Here is an 18,277-nt window from a genome sequence, read left to right as displayed (position 1 = left end):
AGCATTGGGAGGAACATGCTCACTTTTCTCTACAAGTGTGAACTCACCATCACCGTACAGCACCTTAAAGTTTAAAAGCATGCATGTTTTTTCCTCCAATAATGTCAAAAACCACATATGTAGGTCTAGAGTTAAGGGCTTGTTTCCTGTTTAAGCCTGGCCTTCACATTTTTTTCATCTGAGTCTGGTTCTCTTCTGGCCTTCTGACAATAGCATTTTGGGTGATTTCATCCCAATTTTGTTAATCACTTTGGCATTGTTAATATAATCAAAACATCTCATTGTTAAAGCAACATGTAGTTTATACTGTATACATTGGGCATGATTTAGTTGAACACAAAGTCATCAAATAAGTGATGGTTATGAGTGTGTTTGGAATTCATGCCTTACTTAAAGGCAAACTGACTGACACTGACATAATGTCCATTGTCACAAAATGTCGATAATGGTTATCATCAACACTGGTTTGTAGAGCAGGATACCATTTAAGGGTGTACATTGAGCGTATAAACCCTCTAGAGCAACACACCACAGAAAAACTGTATGGTTTCAATTTGAGAATTTAGATATTAAGTACATTAAGGGCCAGAGCGTTACTGATGCAACCCTCCTATTTATCTGGGCTTGGGACTAGCATTAAGCCTACTCTGCTTTGGACACTGGCAGGAAATCAAACCCGGGCCTTCTGCATGGCAACCAAAAATCCTACTACTGAGCCACCAGTGTAGGATCACTCATCAGATCAGAGCTTCAATGCAGAACCCAAAGGAATAAGATTTGTAGAGGTATTCCCATGCCACACATCCGGTCACTCTTGCCTGTCGCTTCCTCCCTCAGACGAATTAAAACCTGGCAGTGAATGGGAATGAAGCGAATGTCAAAAAAGACGATAAGCATGCACTTGGTCGAGCTGCGGACCAGCCTCTCCTTTTCATTCATAGAGATGACAGAGTCTTTCACTGTGAAGACTGTTGCTTCTTCATGTTGTACTCATACACCCAAGTCTTGGTAATGATCTTCAACATGAAGGACGGGTCATCCCCGACATGCTGACGAAGTTCTTGGCAGACTTCAACAAGATTCTCCTTCTGCTCCTGGGTCAGCTGGACAAATTTGTCCTTAAACCACATGTAAGGATTGCCAGGCCTGTGACTCATGACACACCGACAATGGCTGCAATATCGTGGATTGTAATTGTGACAAATTGATAAATAGTTTTGACATTTTTGGGGGTTAAGCTCATTGAAGGTCTTTCTGATCTTTTGTCGTCCTGAAGTGATGTTCTTCCACTCTTGAATGACTCATTGTAGCGTCGCCATTAACTGGCAGAATCGTGTCAAATGTCTTTGTGGCAGACCTGCCCAACTTGCTGTCAATGATGAAATAACAGACAATGCAATGTGGTCAGAATAGCATCAGTAGCCCAGCTCCCGATGTGCACAGTTACATTTTACATTTAAGCATTTGGCATAAGCTCTTAATCCAGAGCGACTTACAAAAGTGCTTTGAAGGATCATATCAGGATGATGTCTTTTAACAATAATTATAAATTGCAAACCAGCTAGCTGTAGTTTTGGCACTGTGGGCAGGCGCGAAGTCCTAAAGAGAGAAAAAGATCAACAGATACATATTATTTATACTGTAGGAATTGTAATTTATTTAAACTCATAATGAAAAATACAAATACACAATAAACCCAAAATATATAAGAGATTGACTTGAACTTGCAGTTATGATATTAAAAGTGAGGCAGAGTCTCTCAGAAGTAAAGATGGGCAAAGGCTGTGAAATCTATGAAAGAGTGCGAAAAAAGATTTTGGAATACTTTAAAAACAACATTTTTTAACATCAAATTGCAAAGGCTTCATCAGAAAATTCAGGGAAACTGAAGAAATCTCTGTTTCAGGCACAAGACCAAAGACCTTTATTGGATGCCTGTGGTCTTCAGGCCCTCAAACGACACTGCATCACTCATCAGCATGATTGTGTCATTGACATTCCCAAATGAGCCCAGGAATATTCCAGTATGCCTTTGTTTTTTGTTTTTTTTTAAAAAAGAAGAGTAGATGCTACACTATGGGAAACGTACTGATACGTCCCAACTTTTTTGAGATCTGTAGCAGGCATCAAATTTAAAATGAGCTCATTTTGTGCATAAAATTGTAAAATATTTCAGTTTAAACATTTATGTTTTCTATCTCTGTATTGTGAAATTTAAAAGTATTTTCATTTTATTTAAAAAATGTCAACTTTTTCGAAAGTCGGGTTGTAATTTTATGAAGACAATTTTTTTTTACCTTACTGAATGTTTTAAAAAGTAGTAAATAGCAACCTATTTCCAACACAAATCAAGCACAAAATATAACTAACTGTGTGTGTGTGTGTGTGTATATATATATATATATATATACAAAAGTATTGATTATTCTTCCAATAACCAGTTGGAATTGGACCAATTTTCCCATTTAATTGTTCTTACTCCTTCTGAACAGCCCATTCTTAAGATCTAACCCCTCACGACCCACAACCATCACACAGATCAGACTCTGTTCCCCCTGAACTGATGTCTGATCCTCTGTCCTGTGCTGCTGACTGGATAACTACATCAATGTGTTAGTGATTAAGCGGAAGATGAGTGCAGTGTGTGTGTATGTGTGTGTGTGATTAGAGATGTAACCTGGGGTTCCAGTGAGCACAGGTGCACTTGTAAACGAATCTTAAGTGTGACTCGGCACAACGAGTCAAATGATTCATTCATCACGTGACAGCCCCATAAACTTAACTAATGCAGTCTGAGCCGGAAAGAGAATTGATTCGTTCATCTCTCGAGTCATTATCGGAGACCAGAGCCGAGGTAAATAATAAATTAATCTTTTCTTTTTCTTATAACATTATATTTTGTCTTATTTGTTGTGTGATCAACGTTTGCGTAAGTCGTAAATGTTAGAGAAGTAGCGCATAACATTTTAATTACACTGTGCTAAAACGAACGAAATGCCGCGAAAAAAAAGAGAGATTCGTTTATTTTGCTCGTTTGAGTCGGTTAAATGATCCGAACATCCGATCACTACAGCGCACGCGCATCAACCTGTCACGTGATCGGACCACCGTGGCCTGAACCATTCTTTGGTATTTGAGGCTAAACACATCAATAGATATAATTACAACACTTCTTAAAGAGTCCGTTTCAGGAAGCTAAATATGAGGTCTTATTTCATAAAGTGGCTGCAGGATTTATTATAAAGATAGATGTATATTCAGAACTTAGTCTATTGTAGGGTTTCAGCCTGCCCCCCCCGTGCAACATCAGGACTTGGTGTCGTCCGAACCGTTGGCTGTAATACAAACGGCTGCTGCGCGCTAACGTGTGAAGGAGTGCACTTCCTGTGTGTAGCGCTAGAGTAAGGCGGCACGTACAGATTTGGGATCGAGCCGATGTTCCTGACGTTAGCAAACAGGAAGTGCCCCGTGTTTTGGAGAGTGTTCTGGTCTCTGGGTCACTCGGGGGAAAACAGCGGTTTAGTTCCGGACGGAATGATTCGTCCCGGGTCTCTGTAAAGGACAGCGTTAGCAATGTGCTAAACGAGTCTGTTAGCCGATTAGCTAACTAGCACTGAGGTGTGCAGGCGCTCCGGCCTTACAGGTAGGAAGCTAAGCTAACCAGGCTAATCAGTTATCTGGGGCTATCCTAGTCAGAGGGACATATCCGGGCAGCACACACACACACACACACACACACACACACTCTCTCTCTCTCATGTACACTAACATACTGACTGGTACACACTCCTTCTTAATTTCTCTCGCACACACACATACTGCAAACCCTTACCAGTACATTAACACACACACACACACACACACACACACAGGCCCTTTTCTTTAGAATGTTTAACACCTGTGCACTATCATACACAGTAACATGCTTTCCTCAGGACTCCAGGTGGACACACACACACACACACCCCTCTCTCACCGGTGCTTAATGTCCTTCAAAAAACCTAAAATAAACCCAGTGTGTGTTACACAGAACACTCTGACGAAGATATTTCAGCTTTACACTCCTAACCTGCTTACAGAAAAACACCGTTACTGCTAATCTTATGGTGTTAATGAGTTTAATGAGAGTTCACTTCAATTCACAGCATTCAGGTCAGTTTCAGTAAACAGAGGCGTTTCAGGAGGGACGATGCCACACTGTTATTACATCATCGTCTCCTCAGTCGACTGATTGATGTTTACCCCGAGATGGGGGCGGAGTCAGTTGCGGTCTGTCTTGCCAGTTCTGTTAACTTTTAGTTTGAGACGGACTGCTCTCAGCCACAGTCACGTGATGGCTCTCTCTGGATACGTTGAGTGATGTACTGTAGATAGATACGTTAATAAACATTTCTTCTGTCTTTTGGATGTTGTTGAGCACTGAACACACAAACACTGTTGTACAGATATGAATATGAGAATTTCACCCGAGTTTTGTTCACCTGAACACACAGAAAATCACTCGTGGTTTAAGTCCCACTGATGAGGCTAAAGCTGACGCGCTTCACAATGCTTTTCCTGTTGCGAATCTTAAATGTCACGAAGCTCAGCGTGGCTTAAAGTCACAACAGGAAGCGGAGTAATCGATCTCATTCGATGTGTCTGGATTTGACACCACACACAAACTGATAGTCAGACTGAGGTTGTTGTTGAGGTTATCTTTTCTGATTAAATATCCTCTGCTCGGAGCTGCTCATCTCAACATACTCTCTGTGTTTCACGCAAGTGTTAAAAATCCTTTTCTGACCTATAAAGTCTGGAAAGCCATGACCTTTAGCCTCCGTTCAAACGACGACCTTGTTTTCACGAGTCAGATATTTTGCTTAAGTCAGATATATCACTGTAGTTTACATTTATAACTGTATGCCTCTCTCTGTGAGACACTCTGCACATGACCATCATATGGACGCATTATAATACTGAAGTTCTTGACCTCAGCACTGATCTCTCCTCTGCTTTTTTGTGTGTATGTTGTGTGATGTCATAGAGTCAGCATGGGCGCAGAGAGCAGCGGGTTGAGGGGCTGCGTGCTTGAAGAGCCATCAGTGACGCTGCCCTCGGGCCTCACCATGTATTCGGCTGTGCTGCAGGACAGAAGACCAGCCTCGGTGTTTGTATACAAGCAGGGCAACGAAGACAAAGTCAACAAAGCTGCCAAGGTAGAGTGGTAAAGATGCTTAAGAAAAGCTTTGAGAGAGCGAAAGACGGGATTGGTTTGTGTTTCAGTTTTTGCACTCTGAGTTATAAATAACAAACCACAGGGACTACCAGATTTATCGCAAACGCATACAGAATTCCTCTGTCATGCGTTTTATGATGTGAATTAGGGCTATGCTAGCATGGCGTTTGTGCAATGCTAACTGCGCTCATGAGCACAGTGAGTGTAATCTTTAGGGTAAAGTCAAAGCAGCTGCTCTGTTCTTTACTGACTGCGTTTGATGTAAGTGGAAAGTTTGTACAAGTTTAATTTCCACCTGAACCCCTCTTTTAACCCTCATCCTGTGTTCCAGTCAAATCTGACCGATGTTTCCTCTTTAAAAAAGTGCAGTAAATTTTATTAATGTCTCATGAGGTTCGATGACTTTGTTCGCAAATGGCATTTGAACACACAAAATACATTTGAAATATTTTTTATAAAAATTTGTGTTTTACAATTAGTGTATAAAACAGAGTTCAAGCACATTTCTATAGTCCATTTCCACACCTAAACATGCAGGTGTCTTTAAGCAGACACACAACCATGCATGTGCACACACACTAACACACACACACACACTTCTTATGCCCTTTTGATGGCCCAGACATTTACTGCACTAAAGCTGTCGAATTATATTTAACAACGACAGTGATCAGGAAGAGAGAAGCCAGGTTGACAATGAGGGGGTTTAGAGGAGGAAGAGTCGGGTTGAGGATGACAGAGTATAACCTGAGGAGGAAGACTCTGACACTGATGAGCAAGAAGACCCAGCTGAAGTTGTAGTCTCCTTTGGTCAAAAAATGGAACCAAACCCTAACCCGACATGCCGTATCCTGAGTGCATGACACCAAGTTCTGTTTTCAACTTTTCCTCACAGACTTCATTGTAACTATTGTCATGAACATGACAAACCTGGAGGGAAGAAGGGTTTATGGGAACACCTGGAAATGGGTATACCTGGTGACTATTGAAGCCTATGTGGAAGTGCTCACTTTGATCTTTTTTCTAATTTGCATATCTTACAATAAATCTGCATCCAGCTTATGGGCTGTGTACAGTGGTCAGGCAATTTTTCACGCTACAATGTATTTGCGGACCTTCCATATCCTGTCACGTATGATTAGCTTTGATGACCACCAAACAAAAGCAGCTCGAATTCAATGAGACACGCTGGGGCAGAAGTGGGTGGAGCACCTGCCAATCATTTATAAACCAGGTCCTGATATCACTGTTAATGAGCATCTCCTCGGTTTTAGGGGACGGTGCCCATTTAAGCAGTATATGCCAAACAAACCATCTAAGTATGGTATAAAGATATAAAAAGCATGTGATGTGAAAACAAGTTATGCCTGGAACATGCAAGTGAACACAGACAAACTAGCTGACGGTAAGAAAAACAGGGGAATTGTGAGGGTCCTAGAAATGACAGCAAGGTAAAATTGTAAATATGTTTATACAGTGTATGGGTCAAGCGTTATATTTGTAATATAGTTAAGTTTTCCCTGTGTACATTATACCGGTCAGTTTTGACCTTAAACACAAAATTTGTTATTGTGTGCCAGAGTTTTAAAAACTTTCACTTGTTTCAAAAAAGTGACTGAAATAAACATTTCAGTGAAGTACTCTGTGATAAACAGGAAAATAGGTTTCATTTAAGTATTTCTTATAGTCAAAATAATATTTTTATAATGTTTTTTCCTTTCAAAAAAAGTAAACTGAGTGGTATGAGCTCAGGTCAATGAGGCCTGTAGGACATACACAGCAAATACAAGTTCAAAACATGTAATGTTGATAAAAAAGATCTCATACAACATTATATAACATATGTATTATTGTGGACTTATTATGAAATAAAATACTCTGGTCAAAAGTGACTGGGAACATTGAGTGTGAGCCCAAAACGAACACAACATTAGGGTTAAGAACATCTGCACTAACAGGACACGTGTTGAATGAAAGATCTTGCTCTCTGAGAGTAATTGGTGTCGTGGCCTGTTGGTTCCTGATCCAGTTACCCATGCTGATGTGTGTCATATACAAACACAGAAACACAGCATGTGTTACATGTGATACTGTTACACGCCATTGTCTGCAGTATCACTAAACCAGGACTCTGATCCCCTTTCAGCACCTAAAAACTCTGAGGCACCCGAGTCTGCTCCGCTTCCTGTCGTGCTCGGTGCAGGATGGAGGCATCCACCTGGTGACGGAGCGAGTACAGCCTCTGGAGTTGCTGCTGGACAATCTCACACCCGAAGAGATCTGTGCAGGTGTCTACGATCTGCTGCAGGCGCTTGTGTTCCTCCATGACAGGGTAAGAATGCTGCAAGAGTGATTTAAATAAGGTTTAAAGATTTATGAGATCATATATACAGTACAGCATGTGAAAACACTGGGCTGGCGTGTGTGTGTGTGTGCAGGCAATAATTTTTTTAAATTTTTTATAGTTGCTCTGAAGACACATTTTTAGCAGCCAGAAAAAAAGGGACCTTAAGGAACCTCACACATCATCTCACTAACCTCACTAACACTAACTAGCATAAAACCCCAGAGCCACACCTGATGGAAAGCCTCCACGTGAAAAGCTACATGACACAGTAATGTGAAATACTAATAAAAACAGAAAGCAGTATCTTTGGCCTGCTGAGTTAGCATTACTTTCGTCTAAATCTACGAAAAATAAATATCTATATCTTAAAAGAATCAAAAAGCTTGACTTCTCAGGCCACAGGACGTGGCTCCACTGTGCTTCCATTTAGTTAAGGTGATGTCCATTAAAGAGGCATGCTGTGTGTTGATGCAGTTCTTTCTAAAGAACTGAACATTAGGGGAATCCGGTTGTGGTTGGGGACCTTATACACACACACACACACTTTTGGACACCTCGATGTTGTCTTGGCCTAAACAGTCATAGTGGGCGAGGCCCACACCAGCCGACAGGCATTTTTTTGACCTAATGTGTAACACACTCCAATGAAAGTGCTATTCTCCCACTTCCTTTGGCTCCCAGACACTCAGGAGTGGCTATTCAGTGTTCCCCTAGAAGATTTCCCAGCATGGTGGCAAGGGGACAATAAAGGGTTTGCATACATGTGATAAAATGTTTGGTTATTTATTTATACAAGACTTTTCGTTTGTATTTTCCATCAGTCATGCTGATGCTTGAAGAAGTTGTATTTTCTTGTATTGTAGTTGTATTTTCAGCATTATATGACATTTCGTCTTTTCATATAGTATCATAATTACCAACAGTAGAGTGAACAGCCAACAAAGTCACATGCTTTAATATTTCATTGCTTTTTGCTTTGATTATAGCTATGACATAATTTTGATGAGCTTATGCAATGTCACAGCATTTATTTCCATTAATGGTCACATTAATGTTTCTCTAAAATCTTGTATTGGTGATGGGAGAGTTGGACCACTGCATAAAGTCTTCTCCAGCACATTCCAAAGATTCTCATTAGGATTAGGGTCTAGATTTTGTGGTGACCAATCCATGTGCGAAGATGATGTCTCATGCTCCCTAAATCACTCAAAATTACATTTTGAGCAAAATGAATCATGGTGGTGAAATCAGGGTGGAAAAAACTCCACAGATGGACATTCAGTACACTTCATTGTGTTGCTCTATAACATTCCTTCACCAACAGAAACAACACCAGATTATAACACTGCCTCCTACAGGCTTGTACAGTAGGCATCTCGCATCACTCCCATTCAGGACTCCCATTTAGGACGTGTGAATGTCTTTAGTTAGCATTAGTTCCAAGAGAGCAAGTTAGCTGAATAAGTTAGAGTGCTAAATAACATGGCCTGATGGGGATCTCCTCACTGTAGCTTTATTGCGACAGTGTTACACATCAGCTGTAGAAACCTGTTGTAGGCATGGCAAGGGATGAGACTGTGACTGCGGTATTATAGGGGAAACATCCACAGAGGCTCCTGCATCATCGCAATCTCCAGATAATCACGTAAACTCTGTTGCAGCACTCAGGAGCCAAGAGTAACAGTGTAAATGTAAAATCTGATTTTTTTTCCCTTTAGTAAGGGTATCATGCATAGTGTCAGCATTGCTGAAAAGACCAGGTTCCTGGATTTGGAAACATTTCTAACATTCCTAACCTTCCTGTGTGTATTTTTGTGAATGTGTTGTGATTATTGTCTTTGTCTTGTTTTGGTGTGCACAAAGCATTTCTTTATTTTAATGTCTTATTTCTGTATAACACATAGTTGTGTAATTGTGGCTTGTGTACTGGGAAGACAGCTCACTGATAATGTAGGTTTCTCAAGCATAATTATTAAGTTTGCAATCTGCCTAGCTTTCTTGACGATCAATGAAAATCACACCCTGATGTTTGGTAAAAACTCTTAAAGCTGAAGAGAGTGTGTCCTTTAAAGAGGTTTATTGGGTCAGGGGTAGCTCAGTGGTTAAGGCATTGGACTACGGTTCGGAAGATCCCAGGTTCAAACCCCACAACCACCAAGTTGCCACTGTTGGGCCCTTGAGCGCGGCCCTTAACACTCAACTGCTCAGTATAATAATGAGATAAAAAAAAAGTAAGTCGCTCTGGATAAGAGCGTCTGCCAAATGCCTAAATGTAAATACCTGTCGATAGAGGATGATAGAAATCTGCCTCATGAACCTGGAACTTGTTGTTAATGGAATGTTTATCTAAAGCAGCAAGGTCACGGGGTCAGCCGCAGTCCAGTGAAGCGCTGTGCTTCAGGGCACAACGGTTTTACTGAGGCAGTCAAACTCATAGCCACCTGAACACTTAAAAGTTAGATTTGAGGTATGCTAGTAATCTGTGAGAATATTTCTCACCTGTCTGTGTGTTTTCAGGGAAAGTCCAGCCACAACAACGTGTGCATGTCCTCAGTATTCGTTAGTGACGATGGACACTGGAAGCTTGGTGGAATGGAAACTGTCTGCAAATTTTCCGAAGCAACACCAGAGGTAAGAGACAACAGGATGAGCTCAAATCCCCCTGATCTCGTCTCTAAGACTGTCCTGTTATAGTCAGAGCATCAACTTGGGCTTTTAAACTAAATCTATAGTCCTTATACTGAATAAAGTACTGGAGAAAGCTGCAGCTTTAGCATTCTGTGTGTTGTACCAGTTTCTCATCAGTGTTCAGACAGTGAGGGAGAGCAGCGCTGTGCCTCCTGAGGAGAAGGTGAGGCACTCTAATTTAAACCTATACAATATGTTTTTCCATTACCTCAGAAACCCTTACAGTTCAGTGACTGAGTCATTATTTTCTGTAGCTTGTTGGGTTCAAGACGCTTCCTGAAAAATACGCCCACGCGCGGGACGCCTTCTCTTTCGGCATCTTGGTCGAGGCCCTTATCCCCTTGCTCGACAGTTACGGTCAGTTACACATCAGCCGCTTTTGATCCTACAGCACCAGTGGACTGTGTTGTCCAGCCTCAAGGGATCGATAAACATGATTGCTGATGTGTTTTACAAAAACACAGTTTTGTGTGAAGATGCCCTCCTTTAGTTTTCACTTTCATTCAAATCCATATTTCGTTTTTGGGCTTTTCATGCCACTATGTGTTTTAACTAGATTTTTTCTCCTGATGCACAAATACGAAGCCACTTCTTTTCTGCCTGTAATTGTCGTTAGTCATATTTTTCCATTATGCATTATGTTTTTTTATTTCCTTCTAGTAAGGGAATGCTGTAAGAGTCCAACATGTTCTCATCTTCCTCTCATTCCATCCTCCTCCCTCATCTTTCATTCATTTTTTTTTTCATTTATCTGAGCTATTTGTTGACCTGTCTGTCTGTCTGTCTGTCTGTCTGTCTGTCTGTCTCAGTGTCAGGTGAGCTGCTGGAGAGTTTGAGGAGCACGCTGCAGGTCAGCCTGCTAACCTCTGACCCCACGCTCCGACCGGCCCTCAGCAGTCTACTGACTCATGAATTTTTTAGGTGTGTGTACTATATGACTTTGTAGCATACACAAATTCTATTCTAGCACCACTGTGCATTTCTGATTATCTTTACAACACGCTGTTGGAGTTTGTAAATAGATAAATGTTCAGAACACTTGTCTGTTGATCTCAGCAGGAATGACTTCCTGGACATCATGAACTTTCTAAAGAGTTTGACTTTAAAATCTGAGGAGGAAAAGCATGAGTTTTTTAAGTAAGTTTTTGTGCTACTTTACTTCAGTTAAGTGTTTTTGGGTTTTACACACTCTAGTAAACGTACTGTATGTGTGTTTTGCTTTAGATTTCTACTGGACAGAGTTCACAGCCTCCCTGAAGGACTCATTGGCACTCGTTTGGCTCCTAAACTGTTAAATTCTCTTGTGTTTGCTGAAGCCACTGCTGTGAAAAGCTTCCTGCCGCATCTTTTACAGCCCAAAAAGGGTAACAAAGCCCCATACATTCTCACTCACTCATCTTCTATACCGCTTTATCCTGTATTCAGGGTCACGGCCTGGAGCCTATCCCAGGAGGCCTAGGGCACCCCATACATTCTGTATGACACAATTATTGATGTAGTTGATTAATTTATTAAAATTTCCACCCAAATGCAAATTCTAATTATCCTATGCAACACACATGAATGGAAAAATATTTAAACAGAGGTGTGAACTGGGCCACATGCCACTTAGTCCAACATCCACTGGGCTGGACCAAAAAACTCAGTTTGGTGATCAGTATCACATTAGGAGCAACGCTTAGCTGTGTTCATCTCAAACCCTGCCCTCTGAACGCTCAGGCAGATTGAATGTGGTCCCTCTGTGTGCCATTGCAGATTCACCTGGGGATGAGTGCCTGCTATCCACGCCTCTGTATCGAAGACATGTGGTGCCACAGCTCCTGAAGCTCTTTAAGGTGAAGGAGGAGCATGTGCGGATGGTGCTGCTCTCTCATATCCACGTCTACGCTGAGTTGTTCTCGCATGACGAGCTCAAGAATCAGATTCTACCTCAGGTAAAGATACAAAAATAGGAAAATACACCCCATTTCTCTCCATCAACACAACTAATGCTGCAGCACCACACTTCCTTCCTTGCATTATCTGTAGTGGATTTTAAAATCCCTGGGTGCCACACCACGCCAAGAAGGTCAAATGTACCGCATTGTAAAGAAGCATGTCTGAGAAATTTTATATTGTGAACAGAGGATCATTTTGCTGTGGAAACTACATTTTAAAGTGTTTAAAGCTGTTTATGGAACTGGTCTGTCTTTATTTTAAATGTTACAGGTATTGCTGGGAATGAGAGACACAAATGATGCTCTGGTTGCCATGACGCTGCAAAGCCTGGCAGTCTTGGTTCCGCTACTGGGAGCCCAGGTGGTGGTGGGTGGAGAGAGGACCAAAGTCTTCAAACGTACCACACCGAACTTCAGCAAGTCCGCAGAGGTCACGCCTGAAAGTGTGTGTCTCACTTGTTGACATTTCCAGTCAAAAGTTTGGATACACCTACTCCTTTAGTGTTTTTTCTTTATCATTGGTATTACTATTTTAAACATTATTCATTACAGTGAACGTCCAAACTGTAAAAGAACGTGTATTAGTAGTAAACAAAATAAAAGGGGTCAACAACCCAGAATATGTTTTAAATTTTAGATTGTCCAAAGTACAATCTTTGGCACACTCATGCCATTCTCTCATCAGATTCATGAGGTATTCAACTGGAATGGTTAAGTTTACAGGTTTGTTTTGAGTTAATCTGTGACATTTATTTCCTTCTTAATGTGCTTTAGACTATCAGTTGTAAGAGGAATGGTTGGTGCCAAAATCCATATTATGGCATGAAACATTCAGTTAGTAAAGACAAGAGACAGTCCATCATTATGTTAATAAATGAAGGTCAGTCAATCCGGAAAATCTCAAGAACTTTGAGTGTATCCCCAAGTGCAGTTGACAAACCATCAAACGCTATGATGGAACTGGCTCACATAAGGACTGTCCCAGGAATAAAAGACCAAGAGCCACCTCAGCTACGAAGGACAAGTTTATTAAAATAGCAAGACACAGAAACCACTAATTTACAGCACAATTAACAGTCTGGTCAAACCATGACTTCGGAAACATGCTTGGACCAAGAGACCAAGGGACACAAGGAATGGACATAAGATCAGTGGAAAACTGTCCTTTGGTCTGATAAGTTCTTTGTTAAATGTAGAGAGGGTGAAGAGGCGGTTCCTGAATATACTGTATGGTTTCCACTGTATAGCATGTAGGAGGTGTGATGGTGTGGGGGTGCTTTGGTGGCGACACCCATCCTCATTTGGGTCATAACAGATAGAAGTCATACCGTGTGTTAGGAGGCTGGAACAATTTAAAAAAAGAAAAAACATTGAATAAGAAGATGCGGTAAAACATTTGACTGGTACTGTATGTGTGTTTGAAAATGCATGTTGTAGTGTATATGTACTCCATAGAGCGGTGATCAGTAAGCTCTATGACAAAAAAAATGGACAAGAGGCTCAGTTCAAACCAGTAGAAGAGACAGGTGGTGTGTGTGTGCACGAGTGTAAGATACCGGACTGCTAGCTATAATCTTTTCTTCCCTTTTGCTTCTGATTTTTTTTTTGTGCAGACTCACCGGTTCACATCGTTGAAGCATCTCTGCCCCGGAGTTCGCAACCGTCCAGGGTTACAAGTCTGTTGCCTAAACGTCTGGAAGGCGGAGAGCTTGTTCTGGAGAAGCTGAACTCTCTGCAGTCAGGCAGAAGCCATGCTACTGCCCAGCTGCCTTCTACGTCAAAGACGGGTAAGTCAGAGGAATGGAGGAGTTTTATCAAACATCTCATAGGAAGAGATTGGGAGAAGGGTTACTCACTGAAGTGTTTTACATGATTGTACCTGATCCATGTTGCCCTAAAACTCAACATGTAAACTGTATTAATTTAGTTTGGTGTCTGATTTTGTCCAGTGCTGTGTGGAAATAAAGCTCTTCCCTTGAATGGCTTCAGCCAAGAGGAAAAGGGAGGCAATGGCGGCAGACCAGACGAGGACTGGCCAGACTGGGAGGATGCGGGGGAGAACCCTGGCAAATACCAGCCTGTGCAAATTAACATACGGCCCGCAGACGGTGACTCAGAATTACCAACCACCGCTACATATGATGTTGAGGAATGCTGGGATGATTTTGAAGATTCTGAGGTCACCTCAAAACACTCAACTACTACACCTCAGCCAGTCTCGTTGTCAAAATGTGACAGTGCCATAGGACCAACATCTGGACCCACACGAGAGTCTAAAGCACTCAAGCTGAGTACTGCCTTAGCAAAAACTGCTACTGAGCAGAAAAACATGCCTTCAGATACAGGCTGGGAACAGGTGGTTGAAGGTACCAGACCCGGCAAAGCAGGTCAAGGTACTGAAGCTAAACCTAAGAATGGATACAGGAGTGCAGGAGCTGGAGAACTAGGAGAAGAGTTCACCATTGAGGTAAAAAAGAAACCAGAGAGAGATCCAGAGCTGGACCTCTTCGCTGACATGGAACCAGACATTAAGCTGTCTTCTACCAGCATGTTCTCACCTATGGGGAGTTCAGACAGCAAGCTTGAAGGACGTCCAGCTGCACCAGTACCTCAGACTGAGCCAAACACTACACACTTAAACACATTGGATCTGACAGCCAAGTTTGCCGCAGTAGATTTGACGGAGGTGAGACTTGTTTCACTAGGATGTAGAGTCACTCTTGTAGGAACTAATGTGCTGATTTATGAGGAGTTTACACGTAAGGATTTCCGCAACTGTGTAAGCATCACACATCGGCTCAGACTTGACTGTCTGGTTCCTTTTTTTTTTTTTTTATTTAATGTGATGCAAGAAAAATCCATGTGGCGTATATTGAGCATCAGAACAAATTACCATTAGCATCCACAGTGTGGCGCTGTTAATAAGCAGTATCTTGTATCCATGTATCCATTTTTTGCAGTTTTAGCATCTTTGTATTTTTAGTAATAACTCTAATAATTATTTTTATTAATCAGAGACTGAACACAGCAGTTAGCTTAATCTGTGATTCTTCTTTACGTCCTGAAGCTTGCCATGGGGTTGCACTGTACCCAGTGTTTGACTCCATCTCTGTAACTCAAAAAGACAGTTCTCTTAGCTGCCAGCAAAACCTGAGGTGATGTAACCTGACTTGATCTAGGGTACTGACTGTAGCCTCCTTGTTATTCACAGGCTGATGCAGAGGGCTGGGGTGACAGTGACATCACCTGGGACGACGAGAACACCTGGTCATGATCATTCGAACGGTGAACCAAAGGCTGTGAACAGGAAGTCATTTGCTGAATTTGACAGCATGTTTAGGCAGATGACGGGCTTTGTAACACTACTGTAAGTCCAGAAGTGTAGCTTTAGTGTTACCAAGGTAAACAACACTGCATTTATGGATCTTGTTAATATCCCACTTAAAACTGGATTGTTATACTCGGGGTTACCTTTTCCAGCACACGTCTTTTAATTGTCCCATGCTATAACGGAAGCTTCGTGAGCCATCATGCTCGGTCACTCTTTAGGATGCGAACAGCCTGATAACTGGCATGACATAATTTATTGTAAAGTCTTATTGATAAAAATAAATCAGCCATTAGAAATAGTGCATGATAAGAACTGGGGTCGGATAATTGAGACTGGTCACTTCTGCATAAGGAATGAAATTGTAAATAATATGAAGCATCAGTGTTTCAGTTTACTGGCTTCTCCTGGTCTTTTTTGAGAAGCTTGCGTAGCTTTTTTGCCAAATCCTGACAGAAATGTAGTTTCTAGCTACGAAGGCATTTTCACTGGACGTCGATGTGCAGCACTTCTCTTTATGTTGTGGGGGTTTAATTTGTGCCATCAGTGGTTGAGCTTCATTCTGCTTTTATTACAATAAGCCTTATAGAAAAGCCAGTTTCAATGTAAACAGGTGTGTGTGTGTGTAACATATTGTTTATATACAATACCCACACACACTTTTGTTTCATTGGTGGGGTTTTGCTGAAGTAAAAGAGAGATTATAATTTATTTGTAATGTTGGATGGTGATGAAATAAAAGTTTTATTGTATTTATCTGTCTGTCTGTTGGGTGATGTTTTTACACTAAACTAGGATGAGCTTACTGTGTCCAAATATTCCAATACCCAAATAAACTGAGAAAATTTCATTTTGCATAAGTTTTAAACAATCAATTCTAATCTGAGGTTTGTTTCAAACTTATGTAAAAAATTTTTTTACTTTTTTTGAACTTTTGGACAGACATTCTCTGCTTTTTTTTTTTCATGTTTCTATCATCCAGGATTTAAACAAGCCAATTACATTTTCCCCCCTAATGTGATGTCATAAGAGCCACTCCTTCACCGGCTCTGGTGGTCTTTTCTGTATTTCTCTACCCATCCCGAGGCATCTGGAGATTGTGCCAGCTTTAGTAGACAAAAAAGGTTTCTAAGGCATCTTGAGAAGGACCTGCTCCAGCTAGATTCTGCTTTATGATGGCTGGAGCTACCATCCTGCTCCTGTGCTTCCAGTGATCCAGACGCCATCTGCCCTCTGCACCTACTGCTGAACTGAATCTACACAACTTCTGTTATATTGAACTTTCACCTGCACAACACACATGATGTTATTAGTGGTGCTTGCAAAGCATCACTATTGTTATCTTGCAAAATTCTTCCGTACAAAAGTTTGGCGCGTAACTAGTCCCGCACCGTTTGTCATAGACCCATGAGTGAGGTGTCAAATCGTGCGGCTTATACGGGAATGGGGTGCTATGACTTTTATAAGGGGTGGGCGGTTAATTGCCCCCGCAGGGGGCAATTAACCGGCCAAAAAATCCCATAGACTTAACATTGAGGCCAACTTTGACGGATTGTAGCGCAGAGAGTGAAATTTGTAGAAACGTCAGATTTACCACATTTGAAGAGGATTGCAGCCTGTGTCAGATGATACCCCGCACAGGGGAATAAGTTCGACCCCCGGGGCAAGAGAGGTCCCCAAAGTTGCCCCATAGAATTTGAATGGGGATTTTGGCGACTTTGCCCATTGACTTATAATGGGAATTTTAAAAAATTACTAGTGCCGCACCGTTCGTCGTAGACCCATGAATGAGGTGTCAAACCGTGCGGCTTATTCGGGAGTGGGGTGCTCTGACTGTTTGAAGGGGTGGGTGGTTAATTGCCCCCGCAGGGGGCAATTAACCACCCACAGACTTAACATTGAGACCAACTTTGACTGAGTCCCATGAGTGAGGTGTCAAACCGTGCGGCCCATCTTCGGGAACGGGGTGCTGTGACTTTTCTAGGGGGTGGGTGCCCTGCGGGGGCAATTAACCACCCATAGACTTAACATTGATTTAACTGTGGAACCGACTGTCGTAGAGGCACTCTTTTGCATTTATCATCATGCTCATAAGCCACGCCCCCTAGCACCCTCATTAGCATGCTGTTAGCATGATGCTAACGCGATTAGCATTTTGCTAGCATGATGCTAACAAAATTAGCATCTTGCTAGCGTTATGCTAATTTCATCAGCACATCGCTAGCATGATGCTAACGCTATTAGCATGTCACTAGCATTATGCTAACTTTTCGCTAATAACATGTATAGAATGTTCCTAGCATCATGCTAGTGTAATTAGCACGATGTTTAGCTGATTAGCATGGTGCTAGCTTGATGCTAGCTATATTAGCATGTTGCTATCAAGATCCCATTGTCGTGGAGATATGGAGGGCCAGAGTTTCGCCACGGCAAGAACCACTCACATTTTCTTCAGGAAATGTACCTCTCTAGTTTCTATCTGTTATCATCCACATGAGGATGGGTTCCCTGTTGAGTCTGGTTCCTCTCAAGGTTTCTTCCTATTACCATCTCAGGGAGTTTTTCCTTGCCACTGTCGCCGTCACCCTTGGCTTGCTCATCAGAGACATTTCATTCATTCATTCATTTCATTATAATCTAGACACATTTTTCTCACACATACACACTTCCAAATATTTTCTTTTCTTTTCTTTTCTAGAAAAAAAAAAAAATAAAATTCTTAAATTTTTTTTGTGTGAAGCTGCTTTGAGACAATGACC

The 18,277-nt window shown here is 41.6% G+C and overlaps 1 protein-coding gene across 2 annotated transcripts; it reads left to right on the top strand.

Annotated features, from left to right (window-relative positions):
- The first annotated feature begins 3,439 nt into the window (after nt 1-3,439).
- scyl3 (SCY1-like, kinase-like 3) lies at nt 3,440-16,274 on the top strand. Of its 2 annotated transcripts, none has more exons than XM_053484564.1 (14): nt 3,440-3,643; nt 5,027-5,198; nt 7,365-7,550; nt 10,083-10,196; nt 10,360-10,416; nt 10,508-10,610; nt 11,063-11,174; nt 11,313-11,390; nt 11,478-11,617; nt 12,009-12,187; nt 12,462-12,633; nt 13,804-13,977; nt 14,140-14,876; nt 15,402-16,274. In XM_053484564.1, the coding sequence occupies exons 2-14, from the start codon at nt 5,034-5,036 to the stop codon at nt 15,462-15,464; spliced, it is 2,280 nt and encodes a 759-aa protein (XP_053340539.1). In that variant the 5' UTR covers nt 3,440-3,643; nt 5,027-5,033; the 3' UTR covers nt 15,465-16,274. The 2 variants fall into 2 exon arrangements, with proteins under 2 accessions (XP_053340539.1, XP_053340538.1); XM_053484563.1 differs by having other exon boundaries at nt 11,310-11,390.
- The last annotated feature ends 2,003 nt before the right edge of the window (nt 16,275-18,277 follow it).

This window comes from Clarias gariepinus, chromosome 23, assembly GCF_024256425.1.
Source record: "Clarias gariepinus isolate MV-2021 ecotype Netherlands chromosome 23, CGAR_prim_01v2, whole genome shotgun sequence".
NCBI classification, from domain to species: domain Eukaryota; kingdom Metazoa; phylum Chordata; class Actinopteri; order Siluriformes; family Clariidae; genus Clarias; species Clarias gariepinus.
Note: the sequence above shows the minus strand (reverse complement) of the source record. Positions and strands in the feature narration are given on the sequence as shown.